This window comes from Alosa alosa, chromosome 19, assembly GCF_017589495.1.
Source record: "Alosa alosa isolate M-15738 ecotype Scorff River chromosome 19, AALO_Geno_1.1, whole genome shotgun sequence".
NCBI lineage: Eukaryota > Metazoa > Chordata > Actinopteri > Clupeiformes > Clupeidae > Alosa > Alosa alosa.
The window spans coordinates 28,852,060-28,873,301 of NC_063207.1; the positions used below are offsets into that span (position 1 = coordinate 28,852,060).

Consider the following 21,242-nt stretch of genomic DNA (forward strand, 5'->3'; position numbering starts at 1 on the left):
AGACCCTGACAAGTAACACAAACTGAATCTGCCCCCAGCTGTCATGTCAACTGTCCACTGTCTTAGAAAAAAAATCTGGCATCTCTTTCAATATAATCTTTCAATACTCATCCCTTAGGTCAATGCTTGTCTCCAATGCCAAAGCCATTTCTCACTCAATCGTAAACAGCAGTGAAAGGCTGAGATAATTTATGCAGTGTTAGCTGTTTACTTTCAGCACTGTTGAATAGGCTATTTTTAGGGGAGTGAATTTAGCCTGCAGAATAGAGACCGCAGAGGTCCAAGGTTTGAGATACTGACCCAGAATAAAAGGATCTCTTTTTTTGCATGACAACCTAACTCAATTTCTCCATGTCATTTCAAAATGTAATAATGCAATTATGTAATTAAATTTGCTAGGTTCCCATAGGAACAGAGGCTGACAGTGAGTGTAGTCTGTCAGAGAGTGCAAAGAAGACCATGCAGTGCACTCCATGACCCCTTCTAACACACAACGTTATAGTGTCCTCTAGTGGTGATGAAAGCACTCACAGAAAAAAAAAATCCTGGCAGCAGAGTGGTCTTTTTTACTGATGAGAGGGGTATTTATTTACTGATTCCAGAAATCAATGAATTATAACAGTCTAATGAACAACTTATGAAGGCATGGAAGACATTGCCTATAATATCAAAAAGGAATGGACATAATTCCTACTGCAAATCCCTGTAATTGAATGTATTCAACTATCCATGGTGTTAACAGATGGACGTGTACCTGGTCTCGGAGACAATGTTGGTCAGAGCTCCACCCTGCAGGTACTCCATGATGACCCAAAGCTCCTCCTCGACCAGAGCGCTCTTGAACATCTCCACCACGTTCTTGTGCTGGTAGTCCCTCATGATCACCACCTGAGAGGCACAGCAAAGAAACACGCCCTGAAACAGCCTGCTTTAATACTATTGCTCTGTTACACTGTTTTACTATGCAGCAATTACAATGTTGTTATGGTTCCTTTGGGGAGCTGCCAACGGTTTTACACAACTCATATAGTGAAGAGAATGTGCTGAGAATGAGGATTAAACATCTCTTGTGAACAACTCATCTCTTGAGTAGAGAATGGAAAATGATACTGCTAAGTGTGCTGTTAAGTGATTGGAGTGAGACTTGGAGTGTGACAGAGAGGAATTCTAAAGAATTTTACACAGCTTCCAGGAATCTTTCCTAAGGGTCAAATAAAAGATAACATTTATTCATTATGAATCTTTCTATCTAAAGTGAATTTAAATGTAATTATTTTTCAGGACACATATTTAATGTTCTCTTAGCTGATGCATATTGTAGGGGAGCTAGATGTAACATTGCACACCAATATATTTTAGATATAATATTTAAGCCCTTATGTCTGGCTAGGGCAAGAACATATTTCACACTCCAATTCTACCAAAGCCATGCAGCATTATACTTGACACAGTGCCCTTTTGAAATTCACTGACTGGGTCACCAAGGCCCATTTCCATTTAGAAACCTTAAGGGTTATGAGCCAGTAAATTGCATTACATTACATGTAGATGCATTACAAAAGAATCCATTAGGTATTAAGGAATTTTTAGATATTTACTTCTTTCTTTTACTTCTTCATTCTTTTACATTATATTCTTAGATGGAAATAATATATCCTGCAAACTAATCTGTCAAAACATTACATTCAAATATGAAATCATCATATAAATATTTTTACAAAGAACCACAGAGTTACAGCTTTAGTCGCAATACACTATTCATTTCAATGATTTATGAGTGAAGTATTGCATTCCAGGATGCAATCTCAGACTGGCAGATCTAAACCTGGCTCTGTCTCATTGCAACCGCTCTATTGGGGTTTAAGCCTCAGTGACTCTGTCTTCGCTTTTTTACCACATGACAAATTGAATAGCATCCACTCTCCTCCTGTCAAAGGTGAGACATTTCAAATCTCCCTAAGGGACAGGGCTCTCTAGTCTGCATGACACCATCAGCAGGTGGGGCATATATAGGGACGAGAGGGTTTGATTTTATTGCATTTTCCCCATTTTTTTAATCATTGGGGCGTTCTACCTCATTAAACAGCAGCTCCCTTCGCTGCTGCCTGCGCAGGTCCATCATCTTGACGGCCACCTGTCGGCCGCTGTGCTTCTCACACGCGATGCACACCACCCCTGTCGAGCCCTCGCCAATCTTCACAAAGTTGTCCAGGTAGGAGCGTGGGTCGCCCTTGTCCACCACCATCTGCAGTGCCGCCTTGAACTGCTCGTGGGTCACCTTGGGCGGGTCAGGCGGTGGCCGTGGCGACGGGTGCTGGGGCGGCCGGAAGGCGGGCGAGCAGGTGCCTGGCGGACTGGTGGCCAGCGAGCCCGTGGGCGAGGGCCGAGGCTGGGACGGACTGTCCTGCCGCGGGTAGAAGCCTGGGTTGGTGCTGGCCGAGTGGCGCAGGTAGGGCTCGGGCCCGCCGGGCCGCAGGCTGATGTTGGGTGACAGGCCGATGGTGTAGCTGGACGAGGAGCGCACGGTCCGGTGAGGTGGACGGGCGCCGCTGCTCATCATAGGGCTGTTGGTGCAGCTGGCGAAGAGACCAGGCTGGTGCCTAAAGACAGCGTCGGCCTGGGAGACAGACAGGAGAGAGGGAGGGAGGGAGGGAGAGAGTGAATATATGTAAATTTAAGTTAGATTGGGAAGAGGGAAGGAGAGGAAGAGAAACACAGAACATGTCAATCAGAGAGAAAGAGAGAGAGAGAGAGAGAGAGAGAGAGAGAGAGCTGCAACACAGAGAAGTCAAACAGAGAGAGAGAGAGAGAGAAAAGAGTGCAGAGAAAGCAAATACACACAGACAGACCTAAAGAGAGCAAGTCATAGAGAGAGACAGAGAGAGGGAGAAAATGCAGAGGGATGCAGAGGGCATAGACAGAAAGAGAGAGAGTGAGAGAGAGAGAGTAAATGAAAGAAAAAGAGAGTTAGAGATAAAAAAGGACAAGCGTTGGCACATCTCCCAGAGGTCTTTGCCCTCCCCGGCTACGTCGCTGCATGCTAATGGAGGCTAGACACCTTGCCACCTCCGCAACCCCCCTGCTAGCACGCCACTGTGCCCTCTCATGCCAGCCCCACGGGACTCTGGGTACACTCGGAGACACTGCCAAAGGCTAGTGTCGTAATGTTTACAGCCCCACTGCCCTCCCCAGCCTGTGAAGCCTTTAGCTCCCAAATCATGTTTTATCACCTTGAAAAACTAACAGCTTTAATTGAGCAAACCTGCCGCAGTGAGAGAGGGAGGAAGGGAGGGGGAGAGAGGGAGTGTGCCTTTAGGGAGGGAAGGAGTGGGGATTGCATCAACACATCCTGAGATCCAGCAGAAACTTGTTTTCAGGAAGGATGGAGCAATGGGTCCTGGCATCAGAGTTAGCACGCAAAGCTGCGAGTCAGTGCCTGCAGTTCTTTTCAAGGCAAATCAATACAGATATGTTGCCATTAAGTAAAGAAATTTCATCATCTGGACTTCACCTGAGTTAGACTAGTGAGGCAATAACTTGATTTAGTGTCTTCACATCTGAGCCTCCCACATACATATTTGTACCATCAGAAAAAAGTGCTGGTAACGCTCAAAAGTATGCTTAAAGGAGCCTCTCAGAACCAAGGAGGTGAAATTAAACACTATCCTTATATTACACTATATAACTTCCTAACATTTACAACAGATGTGAAAACACAGTATTTTGTACCAGAAATGCATAAGTAATCATTTCCTGTGTCAGTGATGTCAGTTTTGCAAGAGATCTCAATTTGTACACAAGAGCTCTCATGTACACCTACAAGAGTACAAGGGATACAAAGAGCTAAATGACACTTGTATCTCCATATCATTGGTATTCACCAGATGCAACATGCTGGATCAATAGTCACATTCCGTCTAATTTGAAGTTAAAGTTCTTTTCTTTGTTTATTTGTAACATTCTTTGTAAGTTTCTGTATCAAGCTAATTGCCTGTAAAATAGTTCTACAAGAACACCCTCATTAATAGATTCTAACTAGGATCTGCAAAGTCCTGCCAAATAACTTTATTTCCCCCGATTAGTGCACAGGAACGCTGTTTCCATCCTTCTGACCTCATTACACCATGGCTATTCCACTTGTCTGTCAAAAGTAGCCGTGCCCCCACACTGCGTTATATTCACCCTGTGAGTCACTCACATGAAAAACTGCAGTATGACGCAGCCGGGCAGAAAGAGAGAGAGAGAGAAAGAGAGAGAGAGAGAGAGAGAGAGAGAGAGAGAGGTTCACCTTCAGGTCGTAGGACGAGTACGGCCTCCCAGGGCTGTTCTGTGAGTGGATGAGGAATCGTTCAGGGGGATGTCCACCAGGCTCCCCCATTGGTGGTGGCAGTGGTGGTGGCGGTGGCTGGACATGTCCGGCAGGGGTGTAGAAGCACGACATGGGCCTCTGGCCTGGGGGTGGCAGCGGCCGGGATGGCGGTGGTGCCACATCCCTCCGTGCCATCAGGCGCTCGGTGGGGCTGCCCATCTCGCCACCGCCTCCGCCGCCACAAAGGTACATGGGTGGAGGGTAGGGCACAGGGATGGGCGGAGGGGGCAGCGGAGGTGGGAATGGCGGGGGCCCGATGGCCTCCAGGGACGTGATGCTGACCTCGTGACGTGGACTTGGCGCGGGGCAGCATTCCATTGGGCTGCAGCGTCATGCTCTTCTTCATGCCCATGTGTGGCGTGCCACTCTCGCTGTGCACGATCCGCGCCCGCTCGCGTTCCCGCCAGCGCCCCTGTCCGCTGTCCGCGCACTCGCCGCCGTGTGGGTCAGCAAGCGCCAGGTCCTCGTACTGGTAGGGCTCGCCCTCGCGCTCCTCGCCCAGGCGGCCCAGCGACTGCGCCCGCTTGCGTGCCGACGGGCTGCTCTTGCGCAGGGAGTTGGAACTGCTGACCGACAGGCGGCTCATGTCGGACAGCATGGCGGAGATGTAGTCCCCATGGCCAATGAAACTCCCACGCACTATGGTCTGAGAGGAGGGAAGGAAGAGGGAGAAAGAGAGACACAATTAGAGAGCATGTCTGTCTGTCTGTCTGAGCGCATGTCTGTCTGTCTGAGAGCATGTCATGTCTGTCTGTCTGAGCGCATGTCTGTCTGTCTAAGAGCATGTCTGTCTGTCTGAGAGCATGTCTGTCAGTCTGAGAGCATGTCATGTCTGTCTGTCTGAGCGCATGTCTGTCTGTCTGTCAGGAGAGCTAGAGAAAGTCATAGGAAGAAAGACACAGACAGAACTGGAGAGAGGGAAGGAAAGAGAGAGCCTAAGATGAAAAAACTAAATGGAGGGAGAGTCACAGAGATAGGGAAGTGAGAGAGAGAGACAGAAAGTGAGAGAGCCTGTCCGACAGACGGAGAGACAGAAAGAGAGAGTGAAGGAGTGCTTTCTTGAGATTTGCGTGCCACTTTGAGTGCAGTCGGAGCAGACCTTTGGGCTTTGGGCTTATGAGAGCAGATCTGAAGACATTGCTCTTCAAAGGGGAGCTAATTTGGGAACTCTGAAATAACCTCTTCAAACTCGTTCTGATAATCTGTGCCTCTGTTGAATCCAACCGTAAAAGTCTGAAACACTGGAGGTTACAACGGCGGCTCTGATACATGACCTGTGTGTGTGCATTTGTGGACGGACATATCACCTTTTACATCCCACATGACAACAGAAAATGCCCAATTCTGATACACAGATAATAACTGAAAGCATATGAGAAAACAAGACAAACAAAAGCAGTGAAAAGGATCAAACTGACTGAAATCTGTTTGGCAGTTGACATTTGACACTGTTGGCAATAAACAGTGCAAATAAGATTAGATTTGCTCTGAGTCATCTTATCATAGTTCACGTTTGTTGACAGTTTCATTATGTGGTAAATAGATAAGCATCCATTTGGGATCATTAAATAAACCATTAAGAAATTACATGAATACAAAAATGAAAATAGCAGAAGAAAACAAATAAAGATTGATGCATTAAATACATAAAAAATTAAATAAATAAAGTCTTTTAAGTCTTGTATGAATGCAGACATCTTTTTAAAAAATGTTTTAGCCTAAAATGTGTTTTCTTTTTTCATAGTTTTATTTTCAAAGGCACCAGAGCTAGAAGCACACAAAAGCGGCTCCTCAGGCTAAAGAGGTAGAGCACTGTGCTGGGGATGGGAAGGTCACCATCATCTAGAGCTTACTAGACAGCTCTGCACTTCACTTTCAATAAAAAGCTGCTAACCCTTCCTTTTACAGTCCCCGAAAAAATACTCAGCACTTAGTAAATACTCAGCACTAGTAAATACTAAGTAATTAGTGGACTGTAAAGGGAAGGGTTAAAAGCTCTATAAATATGTATCAACATGCATACTCTGTATTTTGGCAGTAAGGATGAATCTGTTCTGAATTTGTGTCTTTAGGGCATTTATTCAGGCGTACAAGGACGGATAACCTGCTGTGGCCTGCTACGTTCAAGAATTTTATTGCAACAGTATTTTGCTCAATGTGAGAAAACAGAGCATTTCTGTGCTTCCATGTAGTATCTGTCAGGCACCGATGCTTCAGAGGGGACCCATCATGCACACGAGAATGTCCTGACGTTCCAATACTCCCCACGTCTGATGCAACACCATTCTGTCTCGAGGACGTTTTGGTGTGCTGTCACCTCCAGCTCACATCAGGGTGACACAAAAAGAATTGTGTGGCACATAGCTGTGACGCATGGCACACAACTACACTAGGGGGGAGGGGGTAATGAAACCCTTGGCATGACGCTGTGCTTGCTTAACTTCTCCACAAAAGTTTCCAACAGCCAGTTAATCAGACTCACAGTGAGGCCATGCTCCACTTAAATCTTGTGGAATATTCTGTCCTTAATATACATTACGTACAATACGTTTTTCAAAACTCTTAACACAGCAACCCACATACAGTACATCGTGAAACTAGCCTGTGACAAGAACACTGTCCAAAACTGTTGTAGAGAGAGTACCAAGTTTTTCAATTATGGTAGAACTTTGCAAAAAAAATCCTAATCTCAGTTCTCTCAAATTGTTTCTCCTAGATCATTCTGTGAATGCATAAAATGATACACTGTAATATTGTCCTACAGGAAAGTTGAAATTGATGGCAGGGATCAACAACATACATAGCATTTGGACATTTGAGATTTTCATGTCTAGCATGCTGTGTGTAAGCATTTGCAAATTAGACCAGAAAGATTCATAATTTTGGTATTGGGTAAACTTGTATGCAAAGAAAATGTAAGTGTTCATTGCCTGCATATTGCGTGAAAACAACATGACGTGTGTTAATGGTATGGCCAAAACAGTAGGCCTTTGTGGTAACTGAGTTAGAGTTTTGAAAATTAATACAGATTGGTCAAAAGCTAGCCTGGATGCCAGCCAAACTTAGCCCCGCCCACAACATTTTGGGGGTGGGAAATTCGGTCTGGTCTTGTTCTGTTGTGGGGCAACTATGCCCAAGATGTTCAGAGTCACGGTTTGGACCAGAACTCCTGACCGGTTTTGTTCAGAGCTGAATGCAACTGTGTTTGACAGAGGACAGATGTTGCTAGTGACAAAATATTAACTTTCAGTATGGTACGATGTCTTTGTAAGTGACATTTAAATAAAAAGCGTCTCATTCTTCCTAACAACATTCTTCCTAATGTCTGTGGTACAAGATATTGACAGCGCAATAACCAGAAAACAATGTTAAGGCATTTGTGGAGAAGAAGAACCCCTGTTGAAAAACACACCATAATCCCAATGGAGCAGTATCAGACTCAAATTCTGACTAAAATTGAGTATGACGACGTCAGGCTAGTCAAAAGAATGTTAGCGATTGTAAAAAAAACTTTAATTCTCAATAAACTGATTGATGTATTGATTGATTGAATGGTTGAATGATTGTGAATCAAAGTATTCTTTTTATATTAATAACATTTACAAAACGTACTTAGGTGTTAGTGTTACTGTTTTTAACTTATCTAAACATTAGCACATAAGCAAAAGTGCATTTAGTACATTTCAGAATACATTTAAGTGCACTATTTATAGAGTGCACACCTGACTTTTCTGCATCAGTGTCTGTCTTTCTGTCCGTCCCTGTTCTTGTCCTGTGCGACACATATGCTCAGGTGCCATGGCCACATTTCACATCTCACCTTGTCCTCTAACTGAGACACACTTGCACTGACGATGCGAATATAAACATGTTTCTAAACCAAAACACCACACTGAACTAAAACACAAGGTGCTCCTGCTCCACTGATGCTGCTTTTAAATCACTACTGCTGCTGTACGGAGCTGTTCTGCTCCACTCCGGAGTGCTGCCGTGTAATATTGGTGCTTGTTTACCCTTTACTGTTTCCCCTCAGGACACTGCAGCACTTCTCAGCACGGCAGCAGATTATCCCACATAGTGCTGCAAATCCACATCTTATATCACAGCTCACAGCCATATGCCGCCGCACACATGGCCCCGAGCTGACAAGGCCGTTTCAGAACGCACACCCCGCACCCGTCCAATGTGCCGATGGAAACACATGAACTGATTTCCCCCACTTTGCTCTGTGTTGCGTGGTTGTAGACGTTCCAGGAGGAAACCCCAGGACCTGGAAGGTGAATCTCTCATTGTCTCTATCTCTCTTTTCCTCTCTTGCTCTCTTCTCACACACATACAGTAGACTACAGTATATATACTGTACATTCAAAAGCACAGAAAATACACACTCTCATACACTAATACACATACACTTTCTTCCTTCAAACTCTTTCTTTCTCTCTGTCTTCCTTTCTTTCTTCTGTTCACTGTCCCCTACCCTCTCTCTTTCTCACCCTTTGTCTCTCCTCTCTCTTAATCCATATCTCTTTCTATCTCTCTTTATCTTCTCTCTCAACTCCATTTCTCTCTCACACATACTCCCATTCTCTCTCCTTCCTATTGTCTCTCTCTCCCTCCCTCCCTCTCTTCCTCTCTCTCTCTGCTGCTCCTGCAGTTTTTGGTGGCTGGGCCTGCTGTGGGTGGGTAGGCAGTAGGCACGGCGGATCGTTATTAATTGCCGTCGAGGAGTAATAAATCTTGCAGCCCCTCTAAGGACTGGCGTTGTACAGTCAGTGTACACAGCAGGGTCGTTAGCCCAGCCTCATGATAGATAAGAAAGCAATATGACAGCAAGTGGAGAGAGGGAGGGATGGGAGGAGAGGGGGAGAAAGGGAGAGAGAGGGGAGGGGAGCAGAAAGGGGGTGTTTGCATATGTGTGTGTTTTTGTGAGTGTGGTTAATGTGCGCAAGTTTGTGTGTGTGTGTGTGTGTGTGTGTGTGTGTGTGTGTGTGTGTGTGTGTGTGTGTGTGTGTGTGTGTGTGTGTGTGTGTGTGAGAGAGAGAGAAATAGAGGAAATAGAGAGAGAAAGAGAGAGGGGAAAGGGGGAGAGAGAGGGAGAGAGAGAGGGAGAGATGCTGTCCTCAGTGCTGTTTTCTGATCTCGCTTTTAAGTGAGACAATGGAGAACGTTCAGCTGCAATGTCCTGGCGTGTACTCATATGTCACTGGATTGCACCATCCAGGGGTAGTGCCTGCTAATCAACGTGCCAGCCTGCCTCCTCTTAACTGGTAGCCTGCACCTTAAGTGTAATTGGAACAAGACAACAAAGTGTCCCTACAACATACTACACAACAACACAGATAACACAAAGAAGACATTACTCCTGACCTAAGAAAACACATAGAAACATGAACGGAACAGGCACAGCAGTAATCAGTGGGGAGGTAAATAAAAACGTCATTCTATTTCTAGGTAGTTAACTAAGAAAAAAGGCCTAATTGAGAGACAGGCATGACTACACACAACAGGCACTCTGCACCTCCAGACACCTTTGCAGTTACATAAAAACAATCTGGGCTTCATCGCCTACTCCATCCACCAGCTGATGCTAGAACAGATTCACAGTCTCTCACACGCTCACTAAGTAAAACACTTCTACACTGAAAGCATTCTAGCTCAATTTGATGAATACATAGAATGCTATATTTATAGATTGTATGGGGAAATTTGAAAACAGATACAAATGTCTAATGCAATGCAATGTATGTTTATGGCAATGTATGCATGACAGTAAAACTGTATGCTAGTAAAAAAAGAGAGACATTTATAGTGTAATTACATAAATATGACTTATTTGTATAATCAAACACAGGAGGTAAGGAGTGGCTTCACCAATGCACTGCCATAAATGACATTAATATACTTCTGATTAGATAAGCAGTGAGATTAGAATGTCTCAGTTAACCTTTGCCCTACCAGGCAGATCAGTAGAGATTAAAAATGTCTCTCTCAGGAGACATGACCCATAAAGTCACATAAGAACATGAATGTACTGTACAGGCCAGGCAATCAAAGCATGACAGCCCCTCTACAATACAAATACTCAGGACCAGGACACGTGATCCCAGCCATACGTGACCAGAGCCGTGCTGAGGTACCTTCTTTGGTTTGAGCTCCACCGGCGTTATCCTGGATGGGTCCACCATGGGCCGGGGCCTGCGCAGGTTCTCTATGATGCTCTGCCATTGGGTTGGCAGGCCCACGAAGCAACCACGCTTGGCATCGAACGACGTGTGGACCCGGTGCTCAAAGTTCTTTGGCGCTGATATTTCCGGTCTCTTCTTTTTCTTCTTGCGGAACATCGTCAGCTCTATACACGGAAACCTGTCAGGATAATAAAAAAAAGCGGTCTGTTAATCGAAGACACGCGATGTGACTTTGTTGTTCTTTCTCTGTTTGGTTTTGGGGTTTTTTCAGTGCAGGTGCCACATATAGACACTTTTAATATATCTGCGCCGGATGCTTCCGGAAAAGATGAAAGGCACCTTGTGGGCTTAGAAGCAGGCTCATGTACCCTGATCAAGCATGGTCAAAATCCACAAACGCTGTCACGAGCTCGCTCCCTTGGCGCACAAGCACACCAAACACACAGCTATAAATGTTAGTCTAAAATTACACCAGTGCTGATTTCAAGCTTGCTTATGTTCCCTGGATTAGAACCTCCAGTGCTGCGCTTCTGCCTCTTGCAAGGCTACGCAATGAGCATTTTCTATCCCTCATCTAAAATGCTTAAGTCGGGTCGGACAAGCTTTTTCCTGTCTGCCTTAGTGGCATCTGAGCCTCTCTACTTGCCTGGGAGCAGGATGGAGGGTGGGGGTGGGGATGGGTGTGTGTGCCCACGCGAAATGAAGAATATCTGCTCAATTAGGGCTCGCTCTTCCTCTCATGGCCTTTATCTGACAGGCTGAGCAGAGCGCACTTGAGTGAGCCGCTGGACCAGGCCTGAGGGTTAACAGTGCATTAGCCGAGGAGAGGAAAGGGAGAGAAAAGGCCCATGCCACAAAGACACCGACATCGCCGTAACCTCAGACTTGCCATGCAACTGCTCCCAAGGGTACCCTGCCCACCAAGCGTCCACTTTCCTTATTTCCAGGGAAAATAGTCATTCAGGACATCTTGTGTTTTGTGCTGTTTTATCTTTTTAACCCCGTTTCCCTCTCCTCGTAGTTTGTCCTCTTACTCTGGAGGGCATTCAATGAGTCTTCTCCCTCCCCGCCTCACCTTTTCTCTCCCTCCCTCTCTATCCCTCTCTCTCTTTATCTCTCCCCACTCCTCTATCTGTCTATCCCTCTCTCTCTCTCTTTCTCCCTCTTTCTCTCTCTTTCTCTCTCCCCACTCCATAGTGATGAAGGGCCGAGTCAAGCACTTGTGCAAACACTCATCCTAGAAAGGGCCTCCTTTGATGGTTAATGTGACGCACAGTCTTGCTGACTTAGTGTTCGGCTGGACTTAATGGACGATGTAATCATAAATATTGATGAGGCGACGCAGCGTGGGTCCTGGGGACGGAGCGAGAGTGAGCACGAGTGTGAGTGTGAGTGTGAGCGCGACCGTGAGCGTTAGCGTGCCCGCGACGTCGCCTCCCACCCATGGAGCCAGCGCCCCTGTAGTGGGCGTTTGATGCGGGCGCTCTTGTTATGATACGGCCCAAGAACTTGGACGCGACACCAAGCAGCTGAGCAGATGCTCGATTTTGAGATGGATGCAGAAACATGAGCCGAGGCCCCGGCCGGCGCTGGAGGACAGATCGAACGCCGACGCCAAGAAAGAATTTAACAGATAAGATGAGACGCTGAATAAATGAATGAGCACTGCCTCTCTTTTCCCCCTTTCACTCTTCATATTCATGTCTCTATCCCCAATTCTCTCACTCTCCTTTTGTCCCCTGAAGCCCCTTCTTCATCAGCGCTCTCTCTCTCTCTACCCCCTCCTCCTGCTCTGCCATGTCACAGTGCTTTGGCCCTCAGACACTGTGTAATCAGCTGTAATGGGGCCTGTTATGAGTTGTATCAGTGACTGAGCAGGCCGCCGGCCCCCAGCCTCCTCTCTGCATCCCAGGGGGGAGCACGGAGCAGAGAGATGGAGCCCGCATCCATGTGCAGGATCAGCCTGACTCACTGGGACAGGCCAGAGGAAGAAGAGAGAGGGAGAAAGAGAGAGAAAGGGAGAGAGAGAGGGGGAGGGAGGGGGGTGAAGGGGGAGTTCAATATAAGCATTCACATGATTGAGACACATACACACACAACTGAGACAAGTTATGAAAGAAGACACATACACACACGCAATGACATGCATGCAAGGGCATCCTACTCATATCTATAGATGTGATCTTTAAGACGCCCTTGCACTAACGTTAAAAAATGGATCACATGCATGCGAGGCATGTAGGCTATAGCATGCGTGCACACACACACACACACACACACACACACACACAAATTGAATCACATGCAAGCAGGATAAGACTGAAACCCACACATAGGAGTGTCCCTTGGTCACACACACACACACATACAACGTCAGACTCCCTAGTCCTTCATGGATAACTCAATAAGTGCTCTAATATGCTGCATACTGTAAGCATGTCCTGTGGTCTCCCCATGGACCCACCCTAATGCAGGACGGACAAACTGAACTGTCCCCTTTAAGGATGGTATGATAAAATGATTTTGTATGCAATATTCTATGTGTGTGTGTGTGTGTGTGTGTGTGTGTGTGTGTGTGTGTGTGCATGTGCATGTGCATGTGCATGTGCATGTGAATGTGAATGTGAATGTGAATGTAAATGAATGTATGTACATGTGTATAAAGGTTTTTGTGGTTGTTTGTTTGTGTGTGTGTGTGTGTGTGTGTGTGTGTGTGTGCGTGTGTCTGTGTGTGTATGTGTGTGTGGGTGGGTGGTTGATAACAAATGTGGGCAACAGTGTGTATGTGGTGGAGTGGTGCATTTCTGTGACAGGAACCTTGTTTTTTTTCTATTGGCCTAAAACACAGAAAGGCTTTTTGCCATCCTCAGCCCTGTGATTCAGACAGTTAATCCTGAAGAACATGTTCGCAAAGTACTGTAAGTACCAGGAAGACTTAGTGATAAAAAATTATCGCATTGGAGAGAATAATCACCAACAGTTTACAATTTACATGAACACAACTCACTCCCTGTTCAATATATGACAAGCATGGGTCCCCATATGGACAGTGACCCATGCAATTCCCTAAAGCCAATTTAAGAGCAAGCTGTGTATTCCTAAGGTTAAATGTTTCAGATCCACACAACCCTGTCTATTTGTAAAACACTGCAATACAGCCCAGTCCCGAGAGACTGTGTGACTTACTTTAGCAATATCCTTCAGCTCCCTTCTCTCCCTATGGAGTGGGCTTCATGCTATCACACTGAAACGTCATATTGTATTTCTGTGAAGAGCTGTACTGATACTATCAACAGGAGCCTAAATATTTACTAGCAAAGCTTTTGTTTGTCCAACCCAAACAGATCGATAGGTGTTTATGGGGGGAGTGAAACTTGAGCCTGCCCCCTGAACCCTGGGTGCAAACCATAAGAGTATTGCCAACCGCTATCGCAAACACAATCTGTGTATACTGCATCAGTGGCCGCAACATTACAGACACTTCAACAGCAGTTAGATAGCCTGGTACATATAGATATATATATAGCTATATTAGCAGAGGACGTAGCTCTCTATTGCTATTGCTTTCTATTGCTCTGCTATACTAGGTCCATTGCTTCTAAAGCCATTTTTCAAAGGATTTTTAACAGCAAAGATTCAGTCTTCAGTATGTTTGTTTGTGATTGTGTGTGGCTCTTCTCTCATGTATGCCCCCATTTTAGTTTTAGCTTTAAAGGGGGAAAGCTCCCTCTGGTCCCTCCACTTCCTCTAAAGCCTGCCCGGTTTCCTGTTTCAGAGGACTCGACAATGACAGATTTGTGCATCAAGGAGCTGAAATCGGATTATAAAAAAGCATCTGAATGCCATGCTCTGCAGAATAAATTGAAAATTAGATATCATTATTAATTTACATCTTTTAATCGCAAGCACATGCCCTGCTATCGACCCCAGATAATCCACTGAGCTTATGGTGTGGCTGATAACAACAGATAATTGATTTTTTCATTCTGTAGGAAAGACAAGAATAACAGAACCACGGTAGTAAACTAAACCAGCAAAGGCATTAGTTACAAGTCCTATTTACTTATGAAGACAAAGCAACTTGACTAGATAGGTGCTATTGCCCTATGACATTCTCATAACAACATTCTTTCAGGAAATAACATCATTTAGCTATAGCATCTCTTGTTATAGTAGCAGTGACATTTTCTGTAACAATAATAAATAAAAAAATCACTGAAATCCAGAAATTATGCCTGATGTGGTTAATTCTCCATTAACCAGATGAATAGTCAAATGAATTCTCCATTAAAGTACTGAGCAATACAACGTAACACAAAGCCTCTCCAACACAAGGTTTCTGTAGTCCTGTAAAGGACAGAAAAGATCTGAAGGTTAAATAAAAAATAATTTTAAAAGGTAGGTCATTATGGCATTATACTAAGAGCCTTGTCACTGGGTGCTTTGAGCGGAAACTGAAAAGCTACTCACTGTGAAACATATAAATGAGTAAATATTAAAAAATAAAATGAAATAAATAAACTTATCCAAATTATTGTCCAAACCATTAGCCACATGCAACATTAAACCAAGGCTTCACACTGCATCCCTGGAAAGAGCTATCTTGTAAGAACTTCCCTGTCAATCCTGACCTGGGGGATGAATGAGTGAAAGTGTGTGTAAGAGTGAGTAAGTGAGCCTGTGTGTATGTGTGTGTGTGTTTGAGTAAGTGAGTGAGAGAGTCAGTGAATGAGTGAGTGAGTGAGGGAGGGGGAGAACATAGAGGAAGGTGGTGAAATTAACCTCCATCTCACATTCAGAGAGCGAGAGAGAGCAAATGAGACAGAAATAGAGACAGACAGGCAGGCAGAGAGTGAAATAGACTGTATGTGAGACAGAGGGGGCTGAAGGAGATTGATAATACATACATACATGGACAAAAGAGACAGCCATACAGGGAGAAAATAGAGACTACTGAAAAGAGAGAGGAGGAGGAGAGATTTGCTATTAAGTCCTCTTTGCTGAAGACCAGAAAAAGAGGGGGGGTGATGTTATAATGATCTAACTGATGGAACGTCTGCTAACGCAAGCAGGCACGCCACACAAGCACACAAAGAGCAGGCAGGTAGTGATAGCGATGCTAGTGAGGGATTAGCGCCGAGCCCGCCCGCCCGCCTTGCCCTGTGCTGATCCAATTTTGGGCTCGCGTTCACAGTTTCCGTCCTGGATCCGTGTCACATTGGGAGGTGTGGGTGGGAGAGAGACGCTCCGTAGTCCTCTTTTCTTGTACTCGCCCGTGCACAAATAAGCATAATCCCGTCCAAATTACACACATAGATTTTGTTTGGCGGCAGAGATAGTGACCGGGTCGGAACAGCTGTTTTTCAGTGTGTGTGTGTGTGTGTGTGTGTGTGTGTGTGTGTGAGTGTGTGTGTTTGTGTTGGTGCACTGGAGTGGTGGCCGCACAAGCACAGACTGGTCCTCTGTCAGCTTCATCACAGTGACCGGTTTGACCTTTGAGTATAATGAGACTGCATCACCTCTCAAAGTGTGTGTGTGTGTGATAGGGATGTTTCTGTCCCTTTGTACACACACACACAAACATTTTCTGCCTCTTTTTCACTCACTCACACACACATGGTATCAAAGGACAGGAGGGTGATACACTTAAACAGCAGTCCTATTTCCTATGATGGTTACATCTACACACATACGGTATGTACTACATATTTATCTGTGTAAAAAATTCTTGGTACAGAAACGTTACATGGTACAAAATCACAAGGAACAAGTACTGTAAACACCATAAGATCCTATTGTATGTGGTGTTGTTGCTGATCTGCCCATGAAATCGATAGCTGGTTTACTAGAAGAGGAGACATTACTGAGAGCACTAAATTCTGCATTGGACTAAAATGTTAATTGGAGATGCACCATCTTATTTGAGAATCCATCCCATGAATGCAAGTGCAGTCAAAAAGCTGAGCAGTGTTATGATGAAGGTTACTGAGGTGAGGAAGTCACACTTCCTGACGCATAGCGTCATCATAAGACGTTGAGCCCATTTCCTGCAGAATATCAGAAGTTGAACAATTCCATCCTGACTAACATACAGTACTCCAATCCCATTAAAACCTGCCTGGTAGACCTGAAGGATCAGATTGGTGTCATCTGCTGCAGATCATCCTCTTGGCTGTATTTAAAACCTCCTGGTTTAGCTCTATGGGCTTGCCAAGTGAACGCGTTTTGTTGTGTGGTGGAGAAATGACCCATCTGACATCAATGTGTTTTGTGCTTGCGCTGAGGCGGCCCGAGACTCACTCTTCCACCCCATTTTGTTCGGGCGCAGTTATTGCCATCTCATCTTGCCCTGTCAGATGTGTCATTCTGTTAAATAAGCAAAAAAAAATTCAGAGGGCGCAGAATCATCCTTGATGCCCTTCTGAATCCCTCGCTCTCTCTCTCCCTCCCCATCACCCCTCCCCCTTATTCCTGCCCATGCTCTCATCCTCTAGCCTTTCAGAGACATTTCTTTCTTCCCTTTCTCAGGAGATCTCTTGCCATCTTAATGAAAGGAATCGCCTCAGGTGAGGCAGTGTACAGCGAGTAACTTTTACTCCGACACACTCGGCACAGCTGTCTGATGTTCAAGGGCAGACGATGAGGGTAGGAACACACACACACACGCACACACACACACACACACACTAACACAGGCCCTCCTCTCTGTTGTGTTTACAGAGACGTGGGCCGGGGCAGAAAAGCCCAAAAAGACAGAGAAAAACAAAGACTGAAAAAAAGAAAGATGGACAGAAAGAAAGAGAGGCAGGTAGAAAGAAGAAAAACAAATTCAGAGGATAGAAAAAAAAAATGATACAAAGTAAGCCAGGCCAAAAAACAGAAATAAAGAGGAAAGAACAAATGAAAGAAAGGGGGGAAGAAGAAAGAAAGAACAGTCTGTCAGCAGGGCTTTTACTGGCTGCTGATGTCGTCATCTCTCTTACTCGTTTATTGTGTGCATTTGTGTGTGTGGTGTGGTGTGTGTCACCCTCCCTCTGTGTTTGCATGTTGTTCTCTTTCATGGGGACAATGTTGTTTCCTTGCACAAAACAAGGACAGCTGGAGTGGCAACCTCAAACCGACATTTGTTTTTATCTGGAAGCTGATTTGATAAAAAAAAGGACAACAAACTCCAACTGCAAACATCCCTGCACCTAGATCACACTGACACAGATACCAGGCAAACATCCCTGCACCTAGATCACACTGACACAGATACCAGGCAAACATCCCTGCACCTAGATCACACTGACACAGATACCAGGCAAACATCCCTGCACCTAGATCACACTGACACAGATACCAGGCAAACATCCCTGCACCTAGATCACACTGACACAGATACCAGGCAAACATCCCTGCACCTAGATCACACTGACACACTGAAACATCAGATCACACACACAGGCAAACATCCCTGCACCTAGATCACACTGACACAGATACCAGGCAAACATCCCTGCACCTAGATCACACTGACACAGATACCAGGCAAACAAGCACAAGAAAAAGATGGGCTACAACAAATGTGTCCATCCCCAAAGCAGGACAGAGAAGCGGTGTTGTTGTGCTGTGCTGAGGACCTAATCTCCTGCAGGAGACGGGCAACGCTGGCACGCCTTCAGGGCCAATCACAGCCGCTTACACCCGGCAAACACACAGCCTCCCCGCATGCACTGCTGGGAGGGCTTTACTCCACACTTTGCTCATATTTGTATTATTTATAAAAGAGCTAGTGACAGACTGAACTGAGGTCAGTGCCATGCGGGGTGGGAGAAGTCATAATGCCCATAGGAGAAAGTTTATTTCTGTGCTCCTGTGCTGAAATTATTTTAATTAAAGATGCCTCTTCGCCTCAGCATCATATCCCCCTCAGCTAAACTCCCCATACTCGTTCTCTATGGGCAGATGAAGAGGTATCATCTGCCCGGTCCAATCAGACAGGCCAAATGGCCTCTCAGGGGCCTAATTTATTGATGTGATGAGGCTTCCTCCAGAGCTTTACTACACCGGCCCCTTTAGAGAACCATCTCCCACCCCCTCACTCCGCCTTTCACTTACTCTCACTCACTCACACACTCAGCCATTCACATACTCTCTCACACACTCAGCCATACACATACTCTCTCACTCTCTCACACACTCAGCAATTCACATACTCTCTCACTCTCTCACACACTCAGCCATTCACATACTCTCTCACTCTCTCACACACTCAGCCATTCACATACTCTCTCACTCTCTCACACACTCAGTCATTCCCTCATTCTCCTGCTCAAAGGCTCAGTCATTCCCTTTCTCTCACACACACTCACTCTCCTACATACTCACATACTGTCACTCACTCACACTCACTAATGTGCTCGCTTGTTCACTCATTCACTCACTCACTCACACACTAACTAACTCACTCACTCTCTCTCCAGTGGTCACCCCATCACTGTACAATATCCAGTGAAGCCCAACTTTACCAGACACTGCCCTATTTTTAGTTCCCCCTGTCTGTTTTGACACTGGTTAATCCAAAAATGTTTCACATTTGGTGGCGCTTAGCCCCTGTAAGCTGTTAATGCAGGTTATCACCACTCCCGGTTTGATTATGGCTACATGGTGAATGTTCTCTCTCTCTCTTTGTCTCTGAATGTCCAGGTCTCCCATTCTCTCTTTTCTCTCCATTCTTTCATCATCTGTTTCTCCTTTCTCCATGCGTTCCTTCTCCCTCTATCCCCACATACCTCCTTGTTTGAGGTGACACATGGGACTTCTGACTCAAACAGCTGTGTGTGTGTGTGTGTGTGTGTGTGTGTGTGTGTGTGTGTGTGTGTGTGTGTGTCCATGTGCGTTTCACTGGGTCTGCTGCCCTGTGACAAGATGTGTCATTTGTCATTGGGGTGACAGTGGCATCTTTGTGGCTAAGGCAGGGTAACTAGACCGTGAAGACTGAGGATGCTCTGAGGGCAACAAGACACAGGGGTATCGAGTGTGTGCGTGTGTGTGTGTGTGTGTGTGTGTGTGTGTGTGTGTGTGTGTGTGTGTGTGTGTGTGTGTGTGTGTGTACATGTCTGTGATGTTTCCCTTGTGTGCAAATTGCCCCCACTCTATCCTCCACGCTGCCATATGCCACTAGTTGAACTATAACATGTGTCCATTTTCTCCTTGTTTGACTGTCTCTGTCACCCTCTTCAATCTGTGTGTGTCTGACACAGTCATGTCATCTCCTACGCAAACAGGACGTGAAATCTGAGAAACAAATATGAAAATATACAGCCAGCCTGAAGAATTGAAGAAACCTGAACACTGATTACAGTTTTTCTCGATTGCTTTTACCTGCTTAAGTAAACAAGAACCCACTTGGTCTTCATGACTACTTTCTTTGCACAGCAGAAGTCATCTCTTGCGAATGTGTTCACACATTTTCTTTGGGTTCACACATTTCTCACACCCTTTTGCAAAACAGTTAACACAGGTGTCATTCAAAAGCCCCAAACTCTATTGGTTTTCCCATGCTAAACAAAAGGAAAACATCTTTTCACAGGTGGTATAGATTCCTTGCATAAGTCTGAATTTCTGATACACCTGTGTGAAACTCCTTTGCACAATTCTTCAATCAGCAATCATTCATTCTACATAAGAGATGTCTGTTCTGTGTTGCTATTTGCAAGTATGGATCTAATGCACATTTAGACAAAGTACTGTATTGCCTATTTGGTGGAGAAAACAGTACAAAAGGTCTTTACTGTATGTCTATTTCGATGAAAGTTGTAGTTCAATGAAATGTACAGTATCTTGCTAGGTGTTTGCTGTATGTCTTACATGTCAATGACAGTTACATCTTGGGAGGAACGAATAATTTGTTTTTTTATTCAGTACATTTTGTCTTTTCAGAGTTTTTTTCTGATACCAGAAAAATGAGAAAGTAATGAAACAGACATAGCAAAAATGCTCATTTTGAGAACTAGATTTTGCATTTTGTTGCCCAGTGTGTAATGATTGATTAAAGAGTGTTTTTGAATTGGCAACAAGTTGTAGTGTTTGAAGGCAAGATTTGCTTTTGCTGCATGTTTTAAGTGTTTTGAGAGAGTAACAGCCTTTTGCAAGCAAAATGTGTCATTTTGTCCAGAGTGCTTTTGTTCAGACACAGGTGTTAACTGTTTTGAGAATGTGATGTCAGAGTTGACACAGGTATCAAAACGATCGAGAAAAACTGTAAATAAAGCCATTTAAAAACTGTTAAACGCTTAAACCAATTTTGACAGGATATCAATGGGGTGAAATATCCCCCAAATTCTGACAGTTTTAGCGAAGATATACAGTATGCAGAACAGAAGGAGATCCTTTTGTTAAGAAGACCAAATTCTGGTCCTACACACCTGTATGTATGTCATATACTTATCTTGGAAGTACACACTCACACTAATTTTACCCTTAAACCGAACCACAGCCACTATGTAAAACATGATAAAACACTAATGTTGACACTCATGCACCATGCTAATCAGTTGGACTCATATGCATAATACCTAATGTCACACAATATGGCCTATGTTTTACAATGACTTCTAAATCCTCGCAACTGATGCTTTAAAGGTGTCTGTTCAAACATGACCCCCACCCACCCCTCACCCCAACCCCACTCCTCTTCATAGGTG

At 45.0% G+C, this 21,242-nt stretch overlaps 1 protein-coding gene across 1 annotated transcript in view; it reads right to left on the reverse strand.

The window, feature by feature from the left end:
• Positions 1-21,242, reverse strand: part of LOC125284724 (serine/threonine-protein kinase PAK 6) — a 33,221-nt gene that overhangs the window by 9,432 nt on the left and 2,547 nt on the right. The window contains 5 exon segments of the mRNA XM_048228840.1: positions 755-888; positions 2,075-2,617; positions 4,289-4,657; positions 4,659-5,015; positions 10,507-10,732. Coding sequence (XP_048084797.1) covers positions 755-888; positions 2,075-2,617; positions 4,289-4,657; positions 4,659-5,015; positions 10,507-10,732 — 1,629 coding nt within the window.